General features: G+C 52.8%; 9 protein-coding genes across 9 annotated transcripts; 5 read left to right on the forward strand and 4 right to left on the reverse strand.

Annotated features, from left to right (window-relative positions):
• Positions 1–19: 19 nt before the first annotated feature.
• WHR41_04160 (uncharacterized protein) lies at positions 20–893 on the forward strand. The gene is made up of 2 exons (XM_069372766.1): positions 20–289; positions 346–893. Exons 1-2 carry the CDS (start codon positions 223–225, stop codon positions 714–716), a joined length of 438 nt encoding a protein of 145 aa, XP_069230140.1. The 5' UTR covers positions 20–222; the 3' UTR covers positions 717–893.
• Positions 894–2128: 1235 nt separating this feature from the next.
• On the reverse strand, positions 2129–2861 carry WHR41_04161 (uncharacterized protein). Its single transcript, XM_069372767.1, has 3 exons — positions 2844–2861; positions 2662–2792; positions 2129–2608 (listed from the first exon to the last, which is right to left on the reverse strand). The coding sequence occupies exons 2-3, from the start codon at positions 2764–2766 to the stop codon at positions 2192–2194; spliced, it is 522 nt and encodes a 173-aa protein (XP_069230139.1). The 5' UTR covers positions 2767–2792; positions 2844–2861; the 3' UTR covers positions 2129–2191.
• Positions 2862–3670: 809 nt separating this feature from the next.
• WHR41_04162 (uncharacterized protein) lies at positions 3671–5111 on the forward strand (the record flags this gene model as incomplete). Its single annotated transcript, XM_069372768.1, has 3 exons — positions 3671–4542; positions 4601–4648; positions 4706–5111. The coding sequence occupies 3 exons, from the start codon at positions 3671–3673 to the stop codon at positions 5034–5036; spliced, it is 1251 nt and encodes a 416-aa protein (XP_069229962.1). The 3' UTR covers positions 5037–5111.
• A 702-nt stretch (positions 5112–5813) lies between these two features.
• WHR41_04163 (uncharacterized protein) lies at positions 5814–6794 on the forward strand (the record flags this gene model as incomplete). The annotated part of the gene is made up of 4 exons (XM_069372769.1): positions 5814–5922; positions 5975–6167; positions 6231–6550; positions 6610–6794. 4 exons carry the CDS (start codon positions 5814–5816, stop codon positions 6792–6794), a joined length of 807 nt encoding a protein of 268 aa, XP_069230141.1.
• A 319-nt stretch (positions 6795–7113) lies between these two features.
• On the forward strand, positions 7114–9786 carry WHR41_04164 (uncharacterized protein). Its single transcript, XM_069372770.1, has 6 exons — positions 7114–7901; positions 7958–7988; positions 8039–8174; positions 8289–8662; positions 8717–8984; positions 9043–9786. Exons 1-6 carry the CDS (start codon positions 7829–7831, stop codon positions 9061–9063), a joined length of 903 nt encoding a protein of 300 aa, XP_069230143.1. The 5' UTR covers positions 7114–7828; the 3' UTR covers positions 9064–9786.
• A 279-nt stretch (positions 9787–10065) lies between these two features.
• On the reverse strand, positions 10066–11194 carry WHR41_04165 (uncharacterized protein; the record flags this gene model as incomplete). Its single annotated transcript, XM_069372771.1, has 2 exons — positions 10643–11194; positions 10066–10580 (listed from the first exon to the last, which is right to left on the reverse strand). The coding sequence occupies exons 1-2, from the start codon at positions 10707–10709 to the stop codon at positions 10066–10068; spliced, it is 582 nt and encodes a 193-aa protein (XP_069230142.1). The 5' UTR covers positions 10710–11194.
• WHR41_04166 (uncharacterized protein) lies at positions 11057–14261 on the forward strand. Its single transcript, XM_069372772.1, has 2 exons — positions 11057–11298; positions 11391–14261. Exons 1-2 carry the CDS (start codon positions 11102–11104, stop codon positions 14173–14175), a joined length of 2982 nt encoding a protein of 993 aa, XP_069230145.1. The 5' UTR covers positions 11057–11101; the 3' UTR covers positions 14176–14261.
• On the reverse strand, positions 14262–15983 carry WHR41_04167 (uncharacterized protein; the record flags this gene model as incomplete). Its single annotated transcript, XM_069372773.1, has 3 exons — positions 14262–14494; positions 14558–15306; positions 15565–15983. 3 exons carry the CDS (start codon positions 15981–15983, stop codon positions 14262–14264), a joined length of 1401 nt encoding a protein of 466 aa, XP_069230144.1.
• A 511-nt stretch (positions 15984–16494) lies between these two features.
• On the reverse strand, positions 16495–17156 carry WHR41_04168 (uncharacterized protein; the record flags this gene model as incomplete). Its single annotated transcript, XM_069372774.1, has 2 exons — positions 16495–16733; positions 16787–17156. The coding sequence occupies 2 exons, from the start codon at positions 17154–17156 to the stop codon at positions 16495–16497; spliced, it is 609 nt and encodes a 202-aa protein (XP_069229963.1).
• Between the last annotated feature and the right edge of the window lie 3991 nt (positions 17157–21147).

Here is a 21147-nt window from a genome sequence, read left to right on the forward strand (position 1 = left end):
GAAGAGACGCCGCAAAGAAAGTGGAGTGTTGAATCTGACGTGCCGTTTACATCATCACCAAACTACATTTTGTCCCAGACATACATTTACCAGGCACGCGACATTGCTCTTGCAGTTTTCGCTTTGCTACCTACACTACAATCTCTTACGACCTTCTAACGAATCTTCACTCTCACGAAAACTTTCATCTCACCAATACTTAACCACAAAACAAACATCAACATGCCTCGCTCCATGGCCCCCCCTCCCTCTGGTGAATTCACCATCCGTCTCAACAAGCCTTTTGAGGGTAAGCCTCCCAAATATTCCATTGTTTAATGTTCCAATGACTGACATTATACCCAGGCAAGCCCACACAGACCATTGAGGTCATTGGCGAGCCCAACCGTCCCGCCTCCATCCGCCAGTCGCAGTATGAGGGCAGCACCAAGTCCTCTGAGAAGGCTGGTGATGTCCCCAAGGACGACGTTGTCGAGCTCATGACCCTAGTCAACCAGCTTAGAGGCTTCCCCTCTCACATGACCAAGGACGTCTACGGACTCAATGTCTACTTCGAGCTCAACACCTTCGAGATCCAGTGGGCCAACAAGGACGAGGACCCCACCGCCAACGAGGTCTCCGAGATCGCTCCCGAGCAGAAGCAGACATTCAAGGACGTCGTCGAGTCCTTTGAGGCTCTCGCCCGCACCTTCGCCAAGCACGACTCTGCTATCTAAGTTGTACGCAATGGATCATGATCTGGGTGCTTGGATGTAATTACGGAAGCATGCTTTGAACAAGAAGTCAAGGCATGGATATGATGCCACGAGACTTTTATATACCCGTCGGATAAGAGCTGCGAGGCCACTCAACGGAATGAAATCAAAAGGCCGAAAAAGTGCCATTAACCATGATCTTTTCCCTTCCGCGCTGCGATTACGGTTCCGTGAATCGTGCTTTTGGTTACCAGAATGCTTTTCTCCGAGCTTCTTTACCGAACTCGCCATGATCCCGCCACATTTGCAGATCTTAGGTGAGCTCCCAAAGTCTCGACATGTTTTCTAGCGAGGAGTCTGCTGAAAACCCTTGGAAGAAACACAAGCATGGATGAGCAAGTCAAGTTCTTCATCACCAGTCGACAACCCATAAGGCCGGCTCCCATCGCACTCGGAACTCTCTCCCAAAGCAAGTGTAAAGCACGTATGGAGCATTGAGGTCCACCACATGACCGTGAAACCTGGACAAGTGCAAACCGCCCGTTCGCTCGCACTTCTTCCTTCCAAAAAGCGGTCGAATGGTGTATACCGGAAGTGCCGCTCCTTGCAAGTGGTAGAGTTCTCGCTTGGGACAACCTACGGAAGGGCTAGTCATGAGAACAAACGCCATGTCGAATGTCCAGAGAACGAGTAGCAGAATAACGGTGATTGCCATTGCTAAATCTCCTCCAGGGACCATTGCCGCCATGATTATGCCGACGACCAGTAATAGGGACACCACAAACAAGCCTAGGCTAACATAAGCATTGAAGGGCTCACTATAATGTGTTTGGGCTCTGATTTGCGGTTGTTGGATGGTCATGATTGGGCCCGGTCCTGGTCGTAACGTCGCGATCGATGCGTGGTCTTTGGTTGATGGGTCTTCCGTGGTATATAGACAAGATGCAAAATCGGTTTGGACGATTTAGGAGGTCTCCACGGTCGAGAGGTGTATGCAATACAGATTTTGGTAACAAGATTACATCTTAGATCTTCAGACGAGGAAGCAGAATTTATAGAAGGTCATTTAAACAAATGCAGCATTGTCAGGGATGGATTTGCCGAAGGATCGGTTTGGCAGAGCCACTTTCGTTTCGCATCTGCGACTTCAATAGCGGTGTAGCAATTGGGATGTCAGTGATCGTTCAAGTAGCTTGGGTAAGTACCAGTCAGACGACTAGTCTTTCGCCTGGCCCTGCGCTGCTCATCATTCCAGTCCACATGCACGTGATATGGCATCGCATATACCCCAAGTTTTGACATGCTGCGGTGCGAACAGAATACCAGATTCTAGCTTCTGGAATCACGTGTTGCTCCGTTTCGCGAGGTAATTGAGCTACAGTTCAGAGATTACACAGAACCGAGATTACAGGCTACAAGCTTGCAGTGCTCGCTTCTTCAAAACCCCAAATGATATGGCTTTGATGAATAATGTACATCACTACTTCGGATGCAGTCTACGGGGATTCAGGAGGGTGCGGTATACCGTTGTTCTCACGCCAAGATTCGTCCCAATCCCCGCGACTGAAGTTGACGACGAAACTTCCCACCATGCCAGCAGAGTAGGTTATGGTTTGCGGTTCTGCATCCTCGACCCACTTGCAGATGAGGATCTTGCCACGCTCCTCGTACAGGTCTTTCTTCACAGCGGCGCAGAATGTCTTGTTGATGGGCTTTGGAGGCTTGGGGATACTGCGCATCCAATCTACCGCATCCTGGACGGTCTTCGGAGATCGCCAGCTGGCATCAACACTTGGAGGAGTTCCCTTCAAGCCGTCACCGTCATAATCAGGTATGTTGTCGTACGTGTCTGCCAGTAACAGCCTCGGAGCGTAGCTGTGCTCCTCATTGTCATGGAGAAGCTTGTTGATGGCCTGGCATATCCCAGTTAGCACCGACCTACCCGGCAAATATTCAGGTGTCTTACCTCGATAGGCATGTCGTCAAGTACGATAAGCGCGATCATCTCGTAATCGCCATCGTCGACCATGTTCTCCAGGTCCTCTTTGATATAGTCTTGGTTTTGAGACATAGCGAATGGAGAATTTCTATCGCCGGCTTATCAGTGGTTATTTTGTTTTGGTAATACTACTATGCGATGCCACTTACTCGTCAACAGAAGTCGTGCGAAGGCAAGCTATTGTAGTCTGTAGTACAGCGATTTCCGATCCGGCACCGTTGAGATAGCTGCGAATTGGCCGTAGTGGTTAGGCGGAGATCAAAATAGCTTCCAATTAGGCGAGCCTGGCCAAGATGGCGGGTAATATGCAACGCACGCGAACTGCGGACGATGTGTAAGGGGTTGCACGAAATGGATAGTGCTCCATCGGTTGGAGAGCAATCCCATGTTTTCACCAATATTTCACACTATATATATTGAAGTAAATTACACCTAACACATACGACCACAGGTCAGTGAAAACTGGGCATCCCGTCCGCTCTGCCATACATAAGCACTGAACCGGGCGACTAGTACTAGAGTGGGTGACCATCTGGGAATCCCGCCTGTTGTATGTTTTTGCCCTCCAACGTCTTTTTGCTCTTCATCGTCTCATCGACAGAGATGTCTTTTTGCTGCCGAACGTGCAATCCATTCAAACTATTAATTTTGGGATTCTTCCGTTTGACAGGTTGTCAAACTTTGAGGACCGGCGTTCTCCGTACGTGGTTTGGAATTTTAAACTTGTCACCATCACAACTTACTCCACTCATCTGTACCTCCATTCCCATCGCTTTCAGAATGCACGTGGCTCGTATCGTACGTCACTGACAACAGAATGTTTTGCCTAAATGAAAGGGCTGACGGGGTTTCGACATTCGCCGCTACCCAATGGAGCTCGGAGAAGGTAAGTATAAATTGTTGTCTTTATCGTGGGTACATCATCTTCGTTTGAGCGACACTCTTTCGCAAGATTTCCTAAGAGTCTCAAAAGATCATGGTGCCCATCTTGTTTGCTTTCGTGATTTTGCCTGTCTGTGCAATTGCTGCCAGACAGCCCTTCGATGTCCGCAAGATTATCCAAGCCTTCCGCGAGCCGCATGACGACCTCACTGTACTTTGCGCTCACCGCGGTCTGAAGTGGAATGGCACTGCTGAGAACTCTCGCGACGCATACTTTCGTGCTTCCGAGGCAGGCTTGGAGTGTATTGAGACCGACATCCACCTATCTGCTGACGGCCAACTGCCAATGATCCACGACTCCGGGCTTGGGCGTACCACAGACATTGGCGAGCAAACTGGGCAAGCGGCGTACAATCCTTTCACTGGCCAAGATTACAACCCTAAAGTGATCGACTTGAATTTCACGGGTCCCGGCGGCGTCGAGCATTTGCATCTCCGCGACGAGCAAGGCCGAGTGCGAGATGAATATGTTCCCAGTCTCCCGCAGATGATCGAGAGTATCCACGACTCTGGCATGAATGTGGTTCTCGAGCTAGACTTTAAAGATCAAGATGCCGTGGAGCCAGCTTACTGGGCGCTGAAGCACCTTACCAACAGGGCAGGCGTGCCTGCCAATGAGTGGTGCATCTACAAGCTTCAAAGCGTGTGGTACCAGACGCCGGAAGAGTTTGAGGCGCTCCCCTGGGTCCAAGATGCTTTCAACAATGGCATTCAGCTTGCGTTCGTTCCAGTGTATGACCCTGCATACGAGGACGACTTCGATCAGCTCGAGTCACTCCGAAAATTTGCTGAGACGAACTATACCATCAGCGCGGAGATTGAGCTGCGTTCTGTGGGTGGGCCTATTCAGAATCTTCTCGACGAGACAAAGAATGGAAACATTTCCATTCGCACAGCAGGCACCTTGTATGTCATACTGGAGCGTCCACACTGATTACGAGTGTTAGCTTACATGGATTTCTAGCTTTGCGCCCGGCGACTTCACCTACCCGAATACGGACAATGTGACCTTGTAAGCTGGATCCAGCCGTCTCTCAAAATGTACCAGATCACTTACGTAACTTCGCAGCTTCGACACAGCGAACTACTCTCTTCCCCGAGACCTGCGCGTGAATAATTCCAACTTCGTGTTCCAGGACAACAAAGCGCCTGTCTTGCTGGACAGTCTGGTGGGCAACGCATCGACAGACGGCCACGACTACAGATCCGATTTTGGCTGGATTCTGGAGCAGAAATACAATTGGATCATCACAGATACTGCTGACGAGTGGCATGTGAGGCTGCGGAGCGAAGGAAAGAGGAACGTAAGTTGGATGATTGCTGATGGTCAAGACGTTGTTGATGGTGCGGCTTTGGGCTGGTATCGTCGCAGGCATGCACGAGATTTGAAGGGCCGCTAGGCGACTGATGGCGCCAGGACAAAGACGACTAAATAACAAGATGTTGATACTCAATCATGTGTGATTCAGGAAAGACTCGTTGGCAGTCATCCATTGTGTCGCGCTCCTTGACCCGAGCTACTCAAACACTCAGAACTGGTTCGCTGCGATCATCAAGGTCGCGGTCTGCCTGTGTAGTTGTGGCGATACTGACGTCGTTGTCATGATGGGAACTCCTGCCCTCCCGGGGGTTCTCTGGAGCTTTGAAATTTGTGACAAGAGTCCAACGCTCGATGGTGAATGCATGTGATAGTTGCTTATTCAGAAATGGCACATGTAGGTATTTTGAACCATTGAGCGGCTTCCATCGCCAAACCCAAGCCCGAATGCAAGCCCGAAGTCCTCGCGCTTTTCCCGAAGGCCGGAACCTACTCCATCCTTTATACCCACCTGCAATATGCAACGCGACGTTCTCGCAAAATTTGCGAAACGCCGTCTGCAATTGCCAAGTCTAAATATGCGTCCTTGCGACGGTAATCGGCATAGTATCATTGGTCGAAGGGTCAAGACGGCAGAAAGATGATGTATAGCGACAACGTCGCGTTTGACAATGAATCGTTCTACTAGATTCAACTCTATACGCTTGCAATGGCGCAGCTATAGGATGCACAATTCTCTCTTGACACTTTCTCACACTCACCGTTAATTGCCAATGTGTACGTCCTTTACCCTACTGCACCGAATTGTCAGACATCGATTCATCAGCCAACAAGCCGATCAGTTACATCTCACTCCAAGATGACCAACACAACGAATCTTCTCTTGGTCGCTAGCGTTTGCCTGGGTCTCGCATTTGCCAGCAGCCAGGCCCAGCCCGGAGAATGGCACCCTGCTCTCGACAGCGATGGTGCGTCTGATTGATTTCACGGAGAGCCGCAAAGCAAACTGACTTTGCGAAGCACGAGGTCCATGTCCTATGATGAACACGTTGGCAAACCACGGCTTCCTCCACCGCGATGGCCTGAATTTGACTCAAGATCATGTTATCAAGGCTTTAGGAGATGGCCTCAACTTCGACACATCCTTGGCCAAGACCATGTTTGAGATGGCTCTTCCTGCCAATCCAGATCCCAATGCCACTTGGTTCACACTGTGAGTACGGAATAGAGCGTTGATCTTGTGTGTCGGATTAATGCTGACAAAGCTACTTTGAAGCGACCAGCTCAATCGGCACAACATCCTCGAACACGATGCAAGCCTCAGCCGCCTCGATGCATATTACGGCTCCAATCACCTCTTTAATCCCTCAGTCTTCGCATCATCCAAAGCCTTTTGGACATCGTCTGTCCTCTCTGCACAGATGCTCGCAAATTCCAAGCTTGCCCGGCAGATCGACTCTCGGGCTTATAACCCAACGTACACCTTCACCAGCACGATGGAACAGTTCAGTCTTGGCGAGCTTGCTGCGCCCATCATTGCATTCGGGAACTCAACAGAGGGCACAGCGGACAGGGCTCTGGTCGAATATTTCTTCGGTTCGTGTGGAACGCCACTGGTGGTTTACCCCTGGACGCATCGCTGACAGTGAGTCCAGAAAACGAACGCCTTCCGATCGAGCTAGGATGGGCCAAGAAAGAAGAGAAGGTCACTCTTCAGGACATCCTGCGTGCCGTCCAGCATATTCGCGAGGCGACCAACCTCATCACGGGCAACAGTACCAGGCATACCGGCTCGAGCCATGCGACAAGGGACCTGCATTTTGGTCGTGGAGATTTGTGAAATGCTCAAACTTTGCAACCAATGCAAGAATGCAACATCGCCAGCGTGCTGCAGATCGTGCCGTCACTTGAACAAGATGCGGTGCATTAGTTTCGTGGTTGAGGCAGGCTTTGAGTCAGCGCTGGGAGGATTTTGACATTTGATCTCATTGGATGATGCTTTGTAGAGAGTGCCTCTATACAAGTCTGAATAAAGCTGCCGTATCAAGGATATGCACAAGTTTAATGATGTGGCGTCGATGTCGCTGCCGCCAGGTCTTCAGCTTGAGCACGGGGCCTTCGTTAAGCGCTGGCTCGGCCCTCGTCCCGTGTCGCAACGGGCTGGGCTGGCTGGGGTGACCTTGCGCCTGGATCGAGCACCTCGACGTCGCTGCTGCTGCCAACCCCATGTCCCGAACATCACGCGTTGTGAACACCGACTGCACCCGCATGCGGCAATAGCGTCCACCGACCGTGCCACACATCACAGGCGATCGCACTGTGTAGCTACGCGCTCAAGCAGCTGAGCTCCTCAAGCACCACCGTCCCACTACCGGCAAGGTGGATTCAGACACCTCCTCCGTCCACACCACTCCTTCACTTCGCAGCCACACACCAGCTCCTCCGCCAAAGATCGACGTAGACGCGCATTTCAATCTCGAGAACGTTCTAAACAAAGCGCGCCAGGACGAAACGTCCTCCGCGACCGAGTCGCCGCCGCCCTTCTCCGCCCACAACTTCCCCTCGAGGTACTTTCCGGCGCCTTCTTCTGAGGACCCATACCGCGCTCTAGTCACCCAAGCTGAGCCTTCACACTCGTTCACCGCTCTTGCTGGTCCACCTTCAGGCCCTGCGCCGCCGTTCGAAGAATCCGAAGTCGACGCTCCTACCACACCCGCTGCCCTCGAAGCCGCCGCGAGCTCTGTTGTTGCGGATACAAAAGCTGCGCTTCCCAGAGATACAAAAGAGGGACAGGCAAGCAAGGACCTAGACGACGGAGAGCCACCACCGCCTTACACCGAGGGTTCGAGTCCGCTAGACGGGTTTACGTACGTCATGGCTGCGGCAGGGAGCATCATCACCCAGGTGCAGCAGGGCGGACCTGCGCCGATCAACACTGCGCTTGGAGGTATGTTGGAAGCAATGCGAAGATGGGGGGTGCAGGGAGGCTAACGGGAAACACAGGTGCCGACGAGAACATCACGCTTGATCTACGGTTTGTTAACCACTCTTCATCACAGACTGGCCCTGGCTGACAACGTGTAGCGGCGACCGATTCACACTTTCTCGTGATGAGCTCCTTACTCTTCCTGAGTTTGTTCTCCTCTCGCTTTTCCCCAATGGACTCCTGCCGGACGGTCACATGAACAGTTACCACGATGGAGATGTATATCCAGTCGACGTAAGCCAGCCCGCCATCACCCAAGCAAAACGCTCATCTGTTTCAATTCGCGAAATTGAAACCATCATGTGCAACAACGACGTATTCTTATCTGACATTGTTTATCTTTCACAGTATGACCCCGCATCGCTCCACTATATGCTCAACTTCTTTCGACATGTCGCCCAGACTATTCCTCAGTCATCTGAGGATGAGTCTCAAGACGAGGCCAACCAGGACCCTTCCGGACCTAACACTATGCCTATCGAACCCATGCAAGGCAATGCGCGTGACATGCTGCAGGACCGAGCCGGAATCATTGTGCTGCGAGAAGATCTGGACTTTTACTGCATTCCGCCACGCAAAGACATCGAGCAGAACGAGATGATCGAGGTGAAGCGAGCTGCTGGCAAGGCTCTCCTGAAGCACGACGGTATATTTTCAGGACTTCGGAAGAGCGAGGAACCTGGTACCACTGAGCAGCACCTTATCGAGATGTTGACCGCTGGGTAAGCCTGATTTTGTCGACGTCTTCTGTGATCTTGACTGACCTCACTGCGTAGTGGCTTTGACCGTGCAGATACTTGGGGCCATCGCGCCGCCGAACCCAACAAGGCCGTCATCTGCTCGATTGCATTGGCGCGCTTGCGTACTGACATTCGTGGCGACTCGGCAGCTAACAGCAACGCCGTTGGCATGGCTCAAAAGCTGCTTTTGTTCTGGCGGAAACCGGCCCGGCGATGCTGGTGGGAAGGCGTTGAGCTTGAAGACGTCGAGGGTGTGCCAGGCAAGCTGAAGGTCTGGATTCGTCGCGTGTGGACGCTCGAGATGGTAAGAGTCTCAGTCACTCGAATTGATCGCAAAGGCGCACTACTAACAATTGTGGCAGAGTGTCATCGGTCTCCGCTAATGACGGAAACTTCACTGGACATAATCCTTTAATTTGGCTCTCCGAAAGGAGCCAATAACCCCTTGTGGATTCGCCGGACAGCTAGAAGTAGCTCCACCTGCCACGAGTCAAACGGCAATACTCTCAAAGTCTTGACGGCTGGCTACCAAGAACATCAAGAACAATCTCGCCCAGTCAAACGCGATATTCTGATGTCCCCGAATCTCTCGAAAGGAAAGCGGCCACCCACTTTCATCCCGACATATACCCTTGTTACTTGCACGTTTCTTCTACATCTTTGATTCTTTGCAGATGGCTGCGTTGCCATCCTGCACGTCTTACGAATGAGCACATCGGCTGCGCTTCTTTGGAGCGGCGGAGTCGTGGCCATCGCGAAAATTTTCTTACTGGCATTGGAGGCTCGCAGCGCTCTCGCTCAAAAACTTGCCCAGTCGTTTCTTTTGGGGACTTGGTTTACTCCAGCTGCTTTTGTTTTCTTTGTTCCTTTTCTTCTACGAGCAGCACAGGCATGGCAAGACGTAGTCTTGTATCTACTAGGAAGGGGCTTCTGTACACATATTCCTCATCTCGCAAGCTATTCGGTCTTCTGTCTCAAGGATCCTGTGTCGTTATCAATCTTCAGGAAGCAAACGTACGGTTGTTCTCTGGCCAGTTATTTTCTTATTAAGATCTCGTGGGAGTGAAACATAATCGATGTGTTAATCAAATGAGGCCTGAGATTTACTGAGGTGAGTCTGATAAGCTGCTGGCGCCTAGTGTCTCATATCAGTATGCTCCCTTTCACATTCGAGAAATTCAAACGTGGAGTAACAGCGACAAACCACTGATCAAATTGGTCGCATCACCTTACGATTGTAGAGACCAAAGCGAGATGATTCAAGCTTGAATCCAAGCCACTGGTTCGAAAGCGAGTAACAAAGATGTAGATCCCTTGCGCTCTATCACCAAATCGCTATATACGCTCACGAAACCAAGCAGAATAGCTCTTGAACTGCGAGCGCATCACTCTTCCGCCTTCCTTCTCCTCCAATCATCCAGCGCCTTCTCAAATCCTTGCGGCTCCATTTCACACCTCTCGCCCATCAACCCCCACGTCCTGCTACGCACAATGCTCTCCACCATCCTCTCATTCCGTATCAGCGCCGCCAGCGCCTCCGTCCTCGCCTCCCGCGGAAAGTACCTCGCGCTGTACGGATCCAGCCGCTCGTTCACCTCCCTCTCGCGCGCCCGCGCATCCTCCACCTGCCGCAGCACATGATCCGGATCGTCAGGGTCCGGCGACGTCGCGACGCCCGCGCAGTAGTTTATTACGTCGCTGCGCGCTTGCCACGAGGGGAAAAGCACGCGGTCTTTGAACTCAGCGCACGCGGCGCCGGCGATGGGCCGTCGGCCGATGGGGCGCGATTGTTGCGATTGCGTCGAGAGGGGGTCGAAGGGTTGTGCGCCGGGCGTCAGCAGAGCGTTGAGGTTCTGGTTGATCGTGTCGTCTACGGCCGTGCGGCTTATCCGCAGGAAGTCTGGGGCGCTTGGGTATGAGCTGTGAGCTTTGGGATGGTGCTGCGTGGGGCTTGAAGCCTACCTCGTAGGGCTGTTTGGTTAAAGCAGAACTGTGGTGTGAGGGGTGGTTGGTCCGGTGTTCGGGACATGATGAGACGGGGAGGCGTGGGTGGTGGTGGTGGTGAAGGCGGAGATGGAGGAAGGTCTTGAGGGGGATTGCGTTTCCAGAATAAACCCGCCAGAGTGACTTGCGTTCTTGTCGTGCAGTATTGGTTGTTATTCGGTGCAAGCAGTGTTGTTGGTCTAGAGAAGATTATTGTGCCTAAAGGCGACAGCTATGTCCAGCCGTTCCGAGGCGCTCGCTGGAGCTCGCCTCACAAGTCCCCGACGTCATCTACGCGTGCTTGCCGCCTTCACGCTTCGGACGCGACGCGAGCTAAATTGGATTGGCCCGTCTGCCTATCGATGCCTGCGCCGTGAGGGCTTCTTGCACAAACAACGAGACCACTCTTCGCCATTCGCTCTTTTCTGTTCTTGTGTTATGATCGCAGGCTCTCGCCGTCATATTCTCGCACGCGTCAGCTCTCTCACGCCGAAACACCACGCTGGTGAAACACCCTTCCGCCAACCTTCTCCCAAAGCTCCTGGCGACGCGAAACCGATCCACCAACTTCGAGCACGCTGGCAGCATACCAAGGCCAGAACCGGAAGGATGGCGCCGAAGCAGGCTACATTGGGGTATGTCAAAACACAGCAGACTCTCGGGTATGAACGCCTGCCTAGATCTGCTGCCTTGGAATAAACGATCAATCAGACTAATACCCTGGCAGAAAGTTCTTCGGCAACCCGGGCGGACAGGCGCCTGTCGCGCAGCAATCTAGGCTGAAGTTCACCAAGAATGCGCCCAAGAAAGATGAAGCCGAAGCGGTCTCGGGCGCAAGCAAGTCAGAGGATGCTGACGTGAAGAACGGCGAGGTCAAAGATGAGGATGTTAAGATGGAGGATGAGCAGCCTGTAAAGAAAGAGGAAGATGTATCTGAACCAGAGGACAGCGTGGAAGCTTCTGTTTCGCCCTCGAAAAAGCGGACAGCGACGGGTAAGGAGGACGAAGAGGACGCGTCTGCGAGCGATGTCGAAGAGCCACCATCAAAGAAGCAGCGACAGAAGCCGGCCGCAAATGGCAAGGCAAAGAAGGGCGTCGCTGTGAAGAAAACGACAGCTAAGACGGCCATCAAGAGCGAGCCTGTAGAAGAAGAAGTGGAGGAGAGTGACGAAGAACCTCGCCCGGCGAAGAAATCCAGAATTGTTCCCAAAGCCGAAGACACAAAATCGTCAGCAAAGAAGGCCAAGAATAGCGAATCGTCTGGTGAAAGAAGTCCTGGAAAGAAGACCCCTCGATGCAGATCACCCAAACGATCAAATGGCAATGCAGCTGCCGCAACAGAAGCTTCAGACCCTGCCGAGGATGACGCCGAGAATGCGAACGATAGCGCTTCGGTATCAGAAGCTGAATCGGAAGATGCAGAAGAAGAGAAGCCTGAAATTGCGGCAAAGGCTCGGGCGAAAGTGCAGAGTACTCTCAAATCTACCAGTAAAGATGCGTATCCCGACTGGAAGGCTGGCGAACCAGTTCCATACGCTGCACTATGCACCACTTTCTCCAAGATCGAGCTTACTACAAAACGTCTGGAGATCATGGCACATTGCTCGGCATTCATGCGACAAGTCGCTCGCTTGACACCGGAGGATCTGCAGCCAACAGTCCTGCTCATGATTGGAAAGCTCGCGGCCGACTATGCTGGTATCGAGCTCGGTATCGGCGAGTCTTTGATCATGAAGGCAATTGGCGAGACTACTGGACGCAACCTTAAGATCATCAAGGAAGACCAACAGAAGATTGGTGATCTTGGGCTTGTCGCGGCGAAGAGTAGACAAAATCAGCCAACTATGTTCAAACCTAAACCGCTCACGGTCCGCGGTGTCCATGAAGGCTTGATGAAGATCGCCACTGTGGAAGGCCAGGGATCACAAGGAAGGAAAGTCGACGGGATCAAGAAGCTGCTTTCTGCCGCCGACACCAACCTCGCGAAGGGCCAAACTGTCGACATTACAAAAGATAAGGGTGGGCCTAGCGAAGCGAAATACATCATTCGCGCTCTCGAAGGCAAAATGCGTCTTGGTCTTGCCGACAAGACTGTCCAGGTGTCGCTGGCCCATGCCATGGTCTTCCACGCCGTATCTCAGGAAAGCAACAAGGTGCCTTCCGAAGCTGAGCTCAAGAAGGGCGAAGAGGTTTTCAAGGCTGTCTACAATGAGCTGCCAGCCTACGAAGTGATTGTTCCAGCACTTCTTAAGGGTGGCATCTGGAAGTTAAGGGAGGCTTGCAGGCTGCAGCCCGGTGTTCCCCTCAAGCCTATGCTGGCGAAGCCCACAAAGTCTATCGGCGAAGTTCTGGACCGCTTCGAAGGCAAGGACTTCACCTGCGAATACAAATACGATGGCGAAAGGGCACAGATCCACTTCGTTGCACATGACGCCGACCAAGACTTCGTCGCCACAGCTGCCCCTGAAGCTGGCAAGACGGAACGCGGAGTCTCAAACATCTTCTCACGCAACAGCGAAGACTTGAGCAAGAAGTACCCTGACATTCTTGGCAAGCTGCCAACATGGGTCAAGAAGGGCACCAAGAGTTTCGTGCTTGATTGCGAGACAGTGGCCTGGGATGTGGAGAAGAAGACCGTTCTGCCGTTCCAGCAGCTCATGACCCGCAAGAGGAAGGACGTCAAGGCCGAAGACATCAAAGTCAAGGTCTGCGTCTTTGCTTTCGACCTGCTCTACCTGAACGGCGAAGCCGTCGTGAACAAGCCTTTCCGCGAACGTCGAGACCTTATGTATTCGGCCTTCGAAGAAGTGGAAGGCGAGTTCACATTCGCCAAATTCGGAAACACACGCGAGATCGAAGAGATCCAGACCCTCCTCGAAGACTCCGTCAAAGCTTCCTGCGAGGGCCTCATGGTGAAGATGCTCGACGGCGTGGAATCCCACTACGAGCCCTCTCGCCGTTCACAGAACTGGCTAAAGGTCAAGAAAGACTACCTTGCCGGCGCGGGCGACTCCCTCGACCTGGTCGTCCTCGGCGCCTACTATGGCAAGGGCAAGCGCACGTCCGTATACGGCGCTTTTCACCTCGCCTGCTACAACCCCAACTCCGAGATGTACGAGACTGTCTGCAACATCGGCACCGGCTTTTCTGAAGCTCTGCTCGCCGAGCTGCACGAGACTCTTTCTCCGCTTGTCATCGACCGCCCGAAGCCTTTCTACGACCACTCGAGCGGCAAGAATGACCAGCCTGACGTCTGGTTCGAACCGAGATTCGTCTGGGAGGTCAAGACGGCTGACCTGACACTCAGCCCGCGGTACCGCGCTGCTGCAAGTGAGGTCGGCGACGGAACTCACAAGGGCGTCAGTCTGCGCTTCCCGCGCTTCATCCAGGTCAGAGAGGACAAGAAGCCAGACGACGCGACGAGCAGCAGACAGGTGGCGGAGATGTACAGGAAACAGGAGTCTGTGGGCAAGAACAAGGGTCCCGCCGTGGACGATGATTTCGAGTATTAAGAGCGTTGCACGAATTAAATCAATGCCGACATTTCTATATACGACTTCAAGAACTTGTCCAGTCAGATCTGGCCCCTCCCCAATAATCAGTACTTGTACCTGAACTCTTTGTTCTCGCGGTCCGTCAGGTCCGCAAATTCCACGTCCCGCGTGTGCGCCAGGTTCGCGCGGTCGCGCGTCTTGTTCTGCCACCGGTAGTACAGCAACAGCACTACGGTCGTCAGAATCGCCACGCTGTCGACCACGACAATCGTCACTTTCGCCGGCACGTACAGCGGCTTGTCTTTATCACGGAACGTCAGTGGGCCGAGGATGTTTCCTATCGTTCGGTCAGTCGTCAGTAAAACGAAGGCACATCTAAGAGAGCGAACAGGAGACTCACCCAGACAAAAGCTCATCAGCAGCACCGCATTCATCGTCACTTTCTTCGTGTGTCCGCCCGTATTCGCCGCCGCGAACGAGTATGCGCACGGCAAGAAAGACCCCACGACGTGCGTCAGGTAGTTGCCAGCCATCTTGCCCGCGCGGTTGTCTTCGGGCAAGAAAGCCAGCAGACTGCCGCCCAGGATGCCGCCCATCGCGGACCAGAGGATGATGTTGGCAGCGCGGGCGTTGAATTTCGCGGCGCTCCATGTCGCGAGCAGTACGCTCGTCACGGCGATGACGCCGCCGGGGATCTGCAATAGAGTCGTCTGGTAGTTCGTGAAGCCGAAGCCTTTGATGAGGATCGATTGGAAGCTGCCAACGGCGCCGTTGGGAATTGAGGCTGCGATCGTGATGATGGAGAGCAGCCAGGTCTGCGGGTCGGAGAGGCAGGCCAGGACCTGGTAGGGCTTGAAGTGCTTGTTTTCGACGCCTGTCTGGTTTTCACGAAGTCGTTCGACTGCCAGGACGCGCTCAGCGTGGGTCAGGCGGCGGGCTGTCATGGGGTTGTCAGGGAGGAAGAGTAGCACGCTGCTGCCGACGAGCATGGTCATGCAGCCGATGACCAGGAACATGATCTGCCAGGCACTGAAGGTCGTGCCGGTGTAATGCTGGAAGCCAAAGGACATGAGCGAGCCGAAGATTGTCGCGGTGCCAACGCCGATGTACCAGAAGCCGACTCTTTTGGGTTGCTCGTCACGTTTGTACCTGTGGGGTGTTAGTGGATCGAGAGCTCGTCGTTCGACGGGCTTCCCTGAGCCAGCCATGGCTGGATCAATGCAGGTCTTCAGACGTACTGCCGAAGGTTGGTAGCCTCTGTTTTTAGATTTTCTGACTTCATAAAGACCGCAACATACCCACATAGAGGTGATCAGAATCAGACTTGGACTAATGCAACTCTCAAACATTCCCAACAAGAACCTCGTTGCAACCAACGACCCATAACTGCTGCACGCAGACGTGCACGCAACGACCGCACCCCAGCAACACACCATGACACCCAAATACTTGGCTGTCGGGAAGCGCTGCATGAGGTATGCGTGCGGCATCTCGAATGCCAGGAAAGCAACATAGAAGATCAGCGACAGCGTGCCGTACTGCTCTGTATCTAGGTGCGCATCGTCCAGGATGCCCATGACGGAGGCATAGTTGAGCAGGGACTTGTCGAGATATTGCATGCAGTAGCATGCGAACATGATGGGTACGATCATGAAATCGATCTTGCGCACTAGCGTCTTCTCGTCGACAAGCTCAGCTTCGCCATCTCCTGCCTCTCGGCGCAGGAACTCCAGCGCTTTGTCGCCATCGTTGAAAGCTGGCTTCTCCAAGGTGTCTTCTTCGGCGGTGGACTGAGAGCGATAGACCAGGTCGTCATTGGGTGCCATGATCATTAACAAGAAGTAGAGAAACAGATGACAAATGTTCGGCATCGAACGTACGCCATCACCTTTCATATAAATATCTATCTACTTTCTCAACTCCGACCCCGCACGCGATAACAAAGCAACCCAGTGCATGCCACCGCACTGCCGTCTTCGCAAGCAAGGGAGAAAAGAGGTTCCGCAGCAATCGGTATATCACATGGTAGCCGAAAGAGGAAGGTAGAGACAGATCAGCTGCTTGGCGAGCTTGATCGAGCGACAAGTTCGGCATCACCTTGGCCGATAGGTCGTTTGGCCGAAGGAACGTTGCCCGGCGGCCGTGGTAGGCATGCACCTTCGTAGGGGAGCTGCTGGGTAGTGGATGGTGAGGTAGGCGGATAATGCGGAGTAGAGATAAGGTTGTCGCCAAGCGGAGCCGCAATGCTTGTGGGGTCTTCAACCCTGGTGCCTTTGATGATAACACTACCTAAGCCTAGGCCGCGAAGCTGTTCGGGCATTGCTGAAGTGTCTCAGCCTACGCTGCCGGCAACCCTTCTCTTCTCGTGCACGCTTGTAAGTCTCTCTCGATCCGCTTTTCCGGAGACGGAACGCCAACCACAAGGTATATCACCAGAATGGCAACGCTAGAAACACACATTACCATGCTCGGTACAACGAGAACGGCAGCCACAGTCTGGGCTGTCTCGTCAACGTCATGTGTGAGCAGCATAACGCAAATGAACATGAGGGTGAACGAAATGGCCGAGAAGATATCTGCTCGCGGTTAACATGGTCCTGAATATGCAGGGGTGAGTGCGCAAACTCACAAATTCCGCGCTTCTCCCAGAACGTCTTCTTCTGCGACTTTGAGATTTCCAGGTTGATGTCGCGGTACAGAGCCCAACCGTCTTCCCGTCCGAAGATTCCAAGGTACATATGAGGCGTGTAGGTCCGCAACTCGCGACCGGTGCCGATTGTCCAGCAGGCCACGACGCGACGCACATGGTCATCAGGCAGGTGATGCTTGTTTCTGAGCAGTGAGGTCAAGTAGTCCCGGACCTCATCTGGTGTGGCGTTCGGTGGCGGTAGAGCGTCGGCTTGTGGTTCGGAGACCTGGAATTCCTCGTACAATGGGAGGCCTTCCTCGGCCGCTGAATGCGAGCCCATAGGGCTTTCTCTTCCTTTGGCTGCGCTCATTCTTCAGAATGTTCTGCATGAGGAGGTAGTAAGAAGAAGAACGGAAGCGTGTGAGATGCATCATACCAAGGCAGCTGCCTGCTCAGCCTCATCAGTCCTTGGCTTGCGGGGAGGCTCCGCGGAAACCCCAAGGCCGTCCTCCTCACCAGCGCCTCCGGTGGAGGACGAACCTGAGTCAAACGAACAACCAAAGGGTATCTAGGGAAGAACTAAAGGGCCTCAGAATGTCGCAAAGGGGAAATGCCAAATCCATATAACGTGCTTGTTCGCCTCCTGTGCTAGTCAACGTTTCACTGCCGCCTCTCTTTTCGAGGATTGCCCCCACCGTTGATGGCACTTCAAACGCACGAGGAAATTGCCTTAGTGAGCTCCGGCAGACGCAGGTTTTCTAGCATGCTTCTACGCTTGGGGGATACACATGTGCTGGTGGCTCAGCTATTGGATGCGGAGCTTCGAGTGGCTGCATGCAAATGCAGCATCGAGGCTCAGCGTGTCAGCTGAACACCCGCATCGCAGTATATTATTTGAGACCATGGCGGGCTTTCCATCCTCGCTCCTCAGCCTGCCTCAATTTGAGTGCTTGCCTTTCAGACAACTTTAGCACGGATGCCACCACGAGACAGAGATCCAGATGATTCTGAGGAGTCGCCAAATTCCTCAGCTGGCCATCGCTACAAACGCGTGAAAATCGATGGCAGCGCTCAGGCTCATCTCGGTGACAATCACTACTATGGATCGAGCGGGAACGATACAGACTTGGACCCCGTCGCGAAACAGAATGTCATTCTTGAACATCTGTACCACACAGAGATGGAGCGCAGATCGATCACCATACACAATTTGGACCAGTCCGCCTGCGAGTGGGCCTTCGATCCCTCAAAGATTCCCCTTGGACAATGGCTCGAGCAGGAGGATGGTATCTTTTGGATAACTGGCAAAGCGGGCTCAGGAAAATCTACATTCATGAAGTTCCTGGCGCAACACCCTACTACGCAGGACCTTTTGAGTACCTGGGCCGGCACAAATCGCTTGGTCGTGGCTGAGCACTACTTTTGGTACAGCACTCCCAATGACTTGCAGAGAAACTTCGAAGGCATGTTGCGAGGGTTGTTGTACTCAGTGCTCTGCGTGATACCTGACGCTATTCCGATCCTGTTGCCTGAGTGGTGGGCCCAAAAAGGGTCACGCCTGCGCTCGGCGTTTACGGAGGCGGAGCTTTTGGACGCTCTTCGAAAACTTGGTGCGCTGAAAGGTGTACGTTTCGCCTTCTTCCTGGACGGACTAGACGAATGCAGCCCTTCCAGAGACCATGGGGCTCTGGTTCGAGACCTTGAAAAGCTTGCTCGCAACTGCAATGTGAAATTCTGTGTATCGAGTCGGCCATGGCAGACTTTTGAAACACATTTCGGGACCCTTCGCAACCGCTTAGCTCTTCACGAGTATACATTTCCGGACATGGTGTCCTACATTTCTTCTAAGCTCATCGAAGCGGAGCTAGACACTGGCTTGCAGACTCCGTTCAGTGAACATCAAAGCGACGCAGACAACCTGATCATGCATATCGCGGGAAGAGCAGAAGGTGTCTTCCTCTGGACTGTTTTCATTGTCAGGTCTCTATGTCAGGAAATCACAGCCGGGCGAGGAGTCAAGGATCTGCGTCAGTATGTCAATGAGACTCCCCTCGATCTCAAGACATTCTTTTCCACCATGATCCTTGAGCGAATAGACCACCGCAATCAGTCGGCCGTTGCCCGATTCCTGAAATGCACAACGCTGCTGGCGAAGGCCAGCCTGTCCGAATACGGATCGCAGAAAAACCGCCAACTCCACATGTCTTTTTTGAATTTCAGCATCTTGTTAAGCAGCAATGAAGCCGAGGAGGAAGACTTCGCATCAGAAGCGAAACTTCGGTCTTTATCCCTTCACGACTTGGAGTCGTCTTTGCACCAGACCCGGCGGTATATTGGAGTCATGAGCAGGGACCTCCTGCATATCCTTGCACAGGGTGCAGAGTACCCGGCCTCTGTCAAAGCCTGTAACAAAGATGAACAAAGGGATCTCAGCTATGTCTGGGAAAATCTGGCTTATAGTCAGGTCAACTTTTTCCATCGTACAGTGCTCGACTATTTATTGGGTGCGGACGTACAGTCGCTTCTAGACCAGCACGTCCCAGGTCACTTCCAGCGACCAGACTTCGTCGCTCGTTTCACTCTTGCCCGGATGAAGCTCTTCCCAAGGCTTCGGCATTGCGACGTCCTTCGGAGACGTGTCGCTCGTTCGAAAAAGTTCTCCACTGGCGATGATATGATTCGCGCTACTGCGCACTGGGCTCCTGAAGATCGTGAACGCCTGAAACAATATCTGCACAAAGCAAATCCGGAACCATTTTGGGAGCATGTCTTCACTCGTGTGCAATACTTTGACAAAGCGATCCGGGAGATGAGCCCCCATACAGCTGCCTGGCATCGCGCGCCTGACATGCCTCACGATGTTGACTGCTACAAAGCCAGGTTACCCCATCTCATGCCGAGTCTGATTGCTGAATACGAGGCCGTAGGATTAATCTGGGCTGAACACGCCCACATGAGCCCGTGGAATGTATTGCATTTTTGCAACCTGCTCATCTCGTTTGGGTTTACACAATTTGTACGGCAACAGTTGGTATTGAGTGAAGATCATTTTGGAGGGGTTGTGATGCGCGAAGCGATTTGTACTCTTTACTGTCATCCGACGGCGCCATCGAACACTTCCATCATTGCAATGTTGCTGGAGCATAAAAGGATTCGAGACACATGGATTTCGAATTACGATGATTCTTTGGCGCAGGATGGCTGGTGGCATCTTATGCTGTACTATTGGGTAATACTGGTACAGACCGGCAGATTGAGGACACCCAGAGGCGACTTAATCTATAGCGAGGAGATGTCGACCGCACTTGAGAAGCACATTTTCGCGATCGCGAGCACACTCTGTCAGCACGGTCACGATGTGTTCCAATACTCGACACAGTATTGGACAAAATCATTGACGGACGTTAGCGGGTTGACTGATAGCCTTGAACGGCCGTCGAACCAAACTGAGAAGCGAAAGCAGTACGACGAGGTCTCGTCCACGGACAATTTGGATGGTCAGAAAAGCCTGGGTCGATACCTAGAGGAAATATCGTTCGCGGCCCTCCTAAATAATGCCGAGAGGAAGCGGATCTTGGAGGATTTGCTAAGGAGCCCCCACGTCGATTAATAACAGGAATCAACACTTTCCGCCAGCACCTGCTCGCGATACTCACGCCCTCACTGTGTCTTGCGTGTGCATGATTGTCATCCCCTCATTATCTCGATGATTCTCAACACTCTCGGAACGGAGTGCCCTTGCTCTTTTAATTCCCCTTCAACTTGAACTTCAGTAGATGTCAATCCTATCTCCAACCTGGCAATCGTCGACTCCCTCTCGATGCGCTAATACGCCCGAATGACGCTCAACTCCAGCCTAACGGGATTCATCAGCTGTCACAACACGGAATGGTATGGGGCCAGACCTATCCATGTCTTTCCAAGCACACATACCGCCAATTGCCATAGACCGAAATCGATGCCACACCAGACTATTTTACGCACCTGATTCGCATATAACAGCTCAGAAGTCTTGCCTCGGCGCTCGATTGGACTCCGTTTTGTTTTCTTCCGTGTGGAAATTTGTCCGAGTCACAGTCCAGAATCTTACGCTCGTTGTCCCGCGATAGGCATACAGTCATTAATGTCAACCTTAGCAATGTGTGTGGTTAGGCAAATCAAGAGTAAGGCTCGTGGTGTCCCCGTTGTTGTCCGAGAGTTTGCAGGATTCATATGCCTGCTACATCTTCGGGGGTGCTTGATTTACTAGGCTCTCCGAGCAGATTTCCGGCCAACGTGGTCTAGAAGAGAAAGGAGCGCGTTACTGTTCTCGTTTCTCTTTGGGGAGCCAAGATATTGGGTAGAAATCACTGCTTCACAAG

The sequence above is a fragment of the Cladosporium halotolerans genome (assembly GCF_011745625.1).
Source record: "Cladosporium halotolerans strain TM138-S3 chromosome Unknown Sca12, whole genome shotgun sequence".
NCBI lineage: Eukaryota > Fungi > Ascomycota > Dothideomycetes > Cladosporiales > Cladosporiaceae > Cladosporium > Cladosporium halotolerans.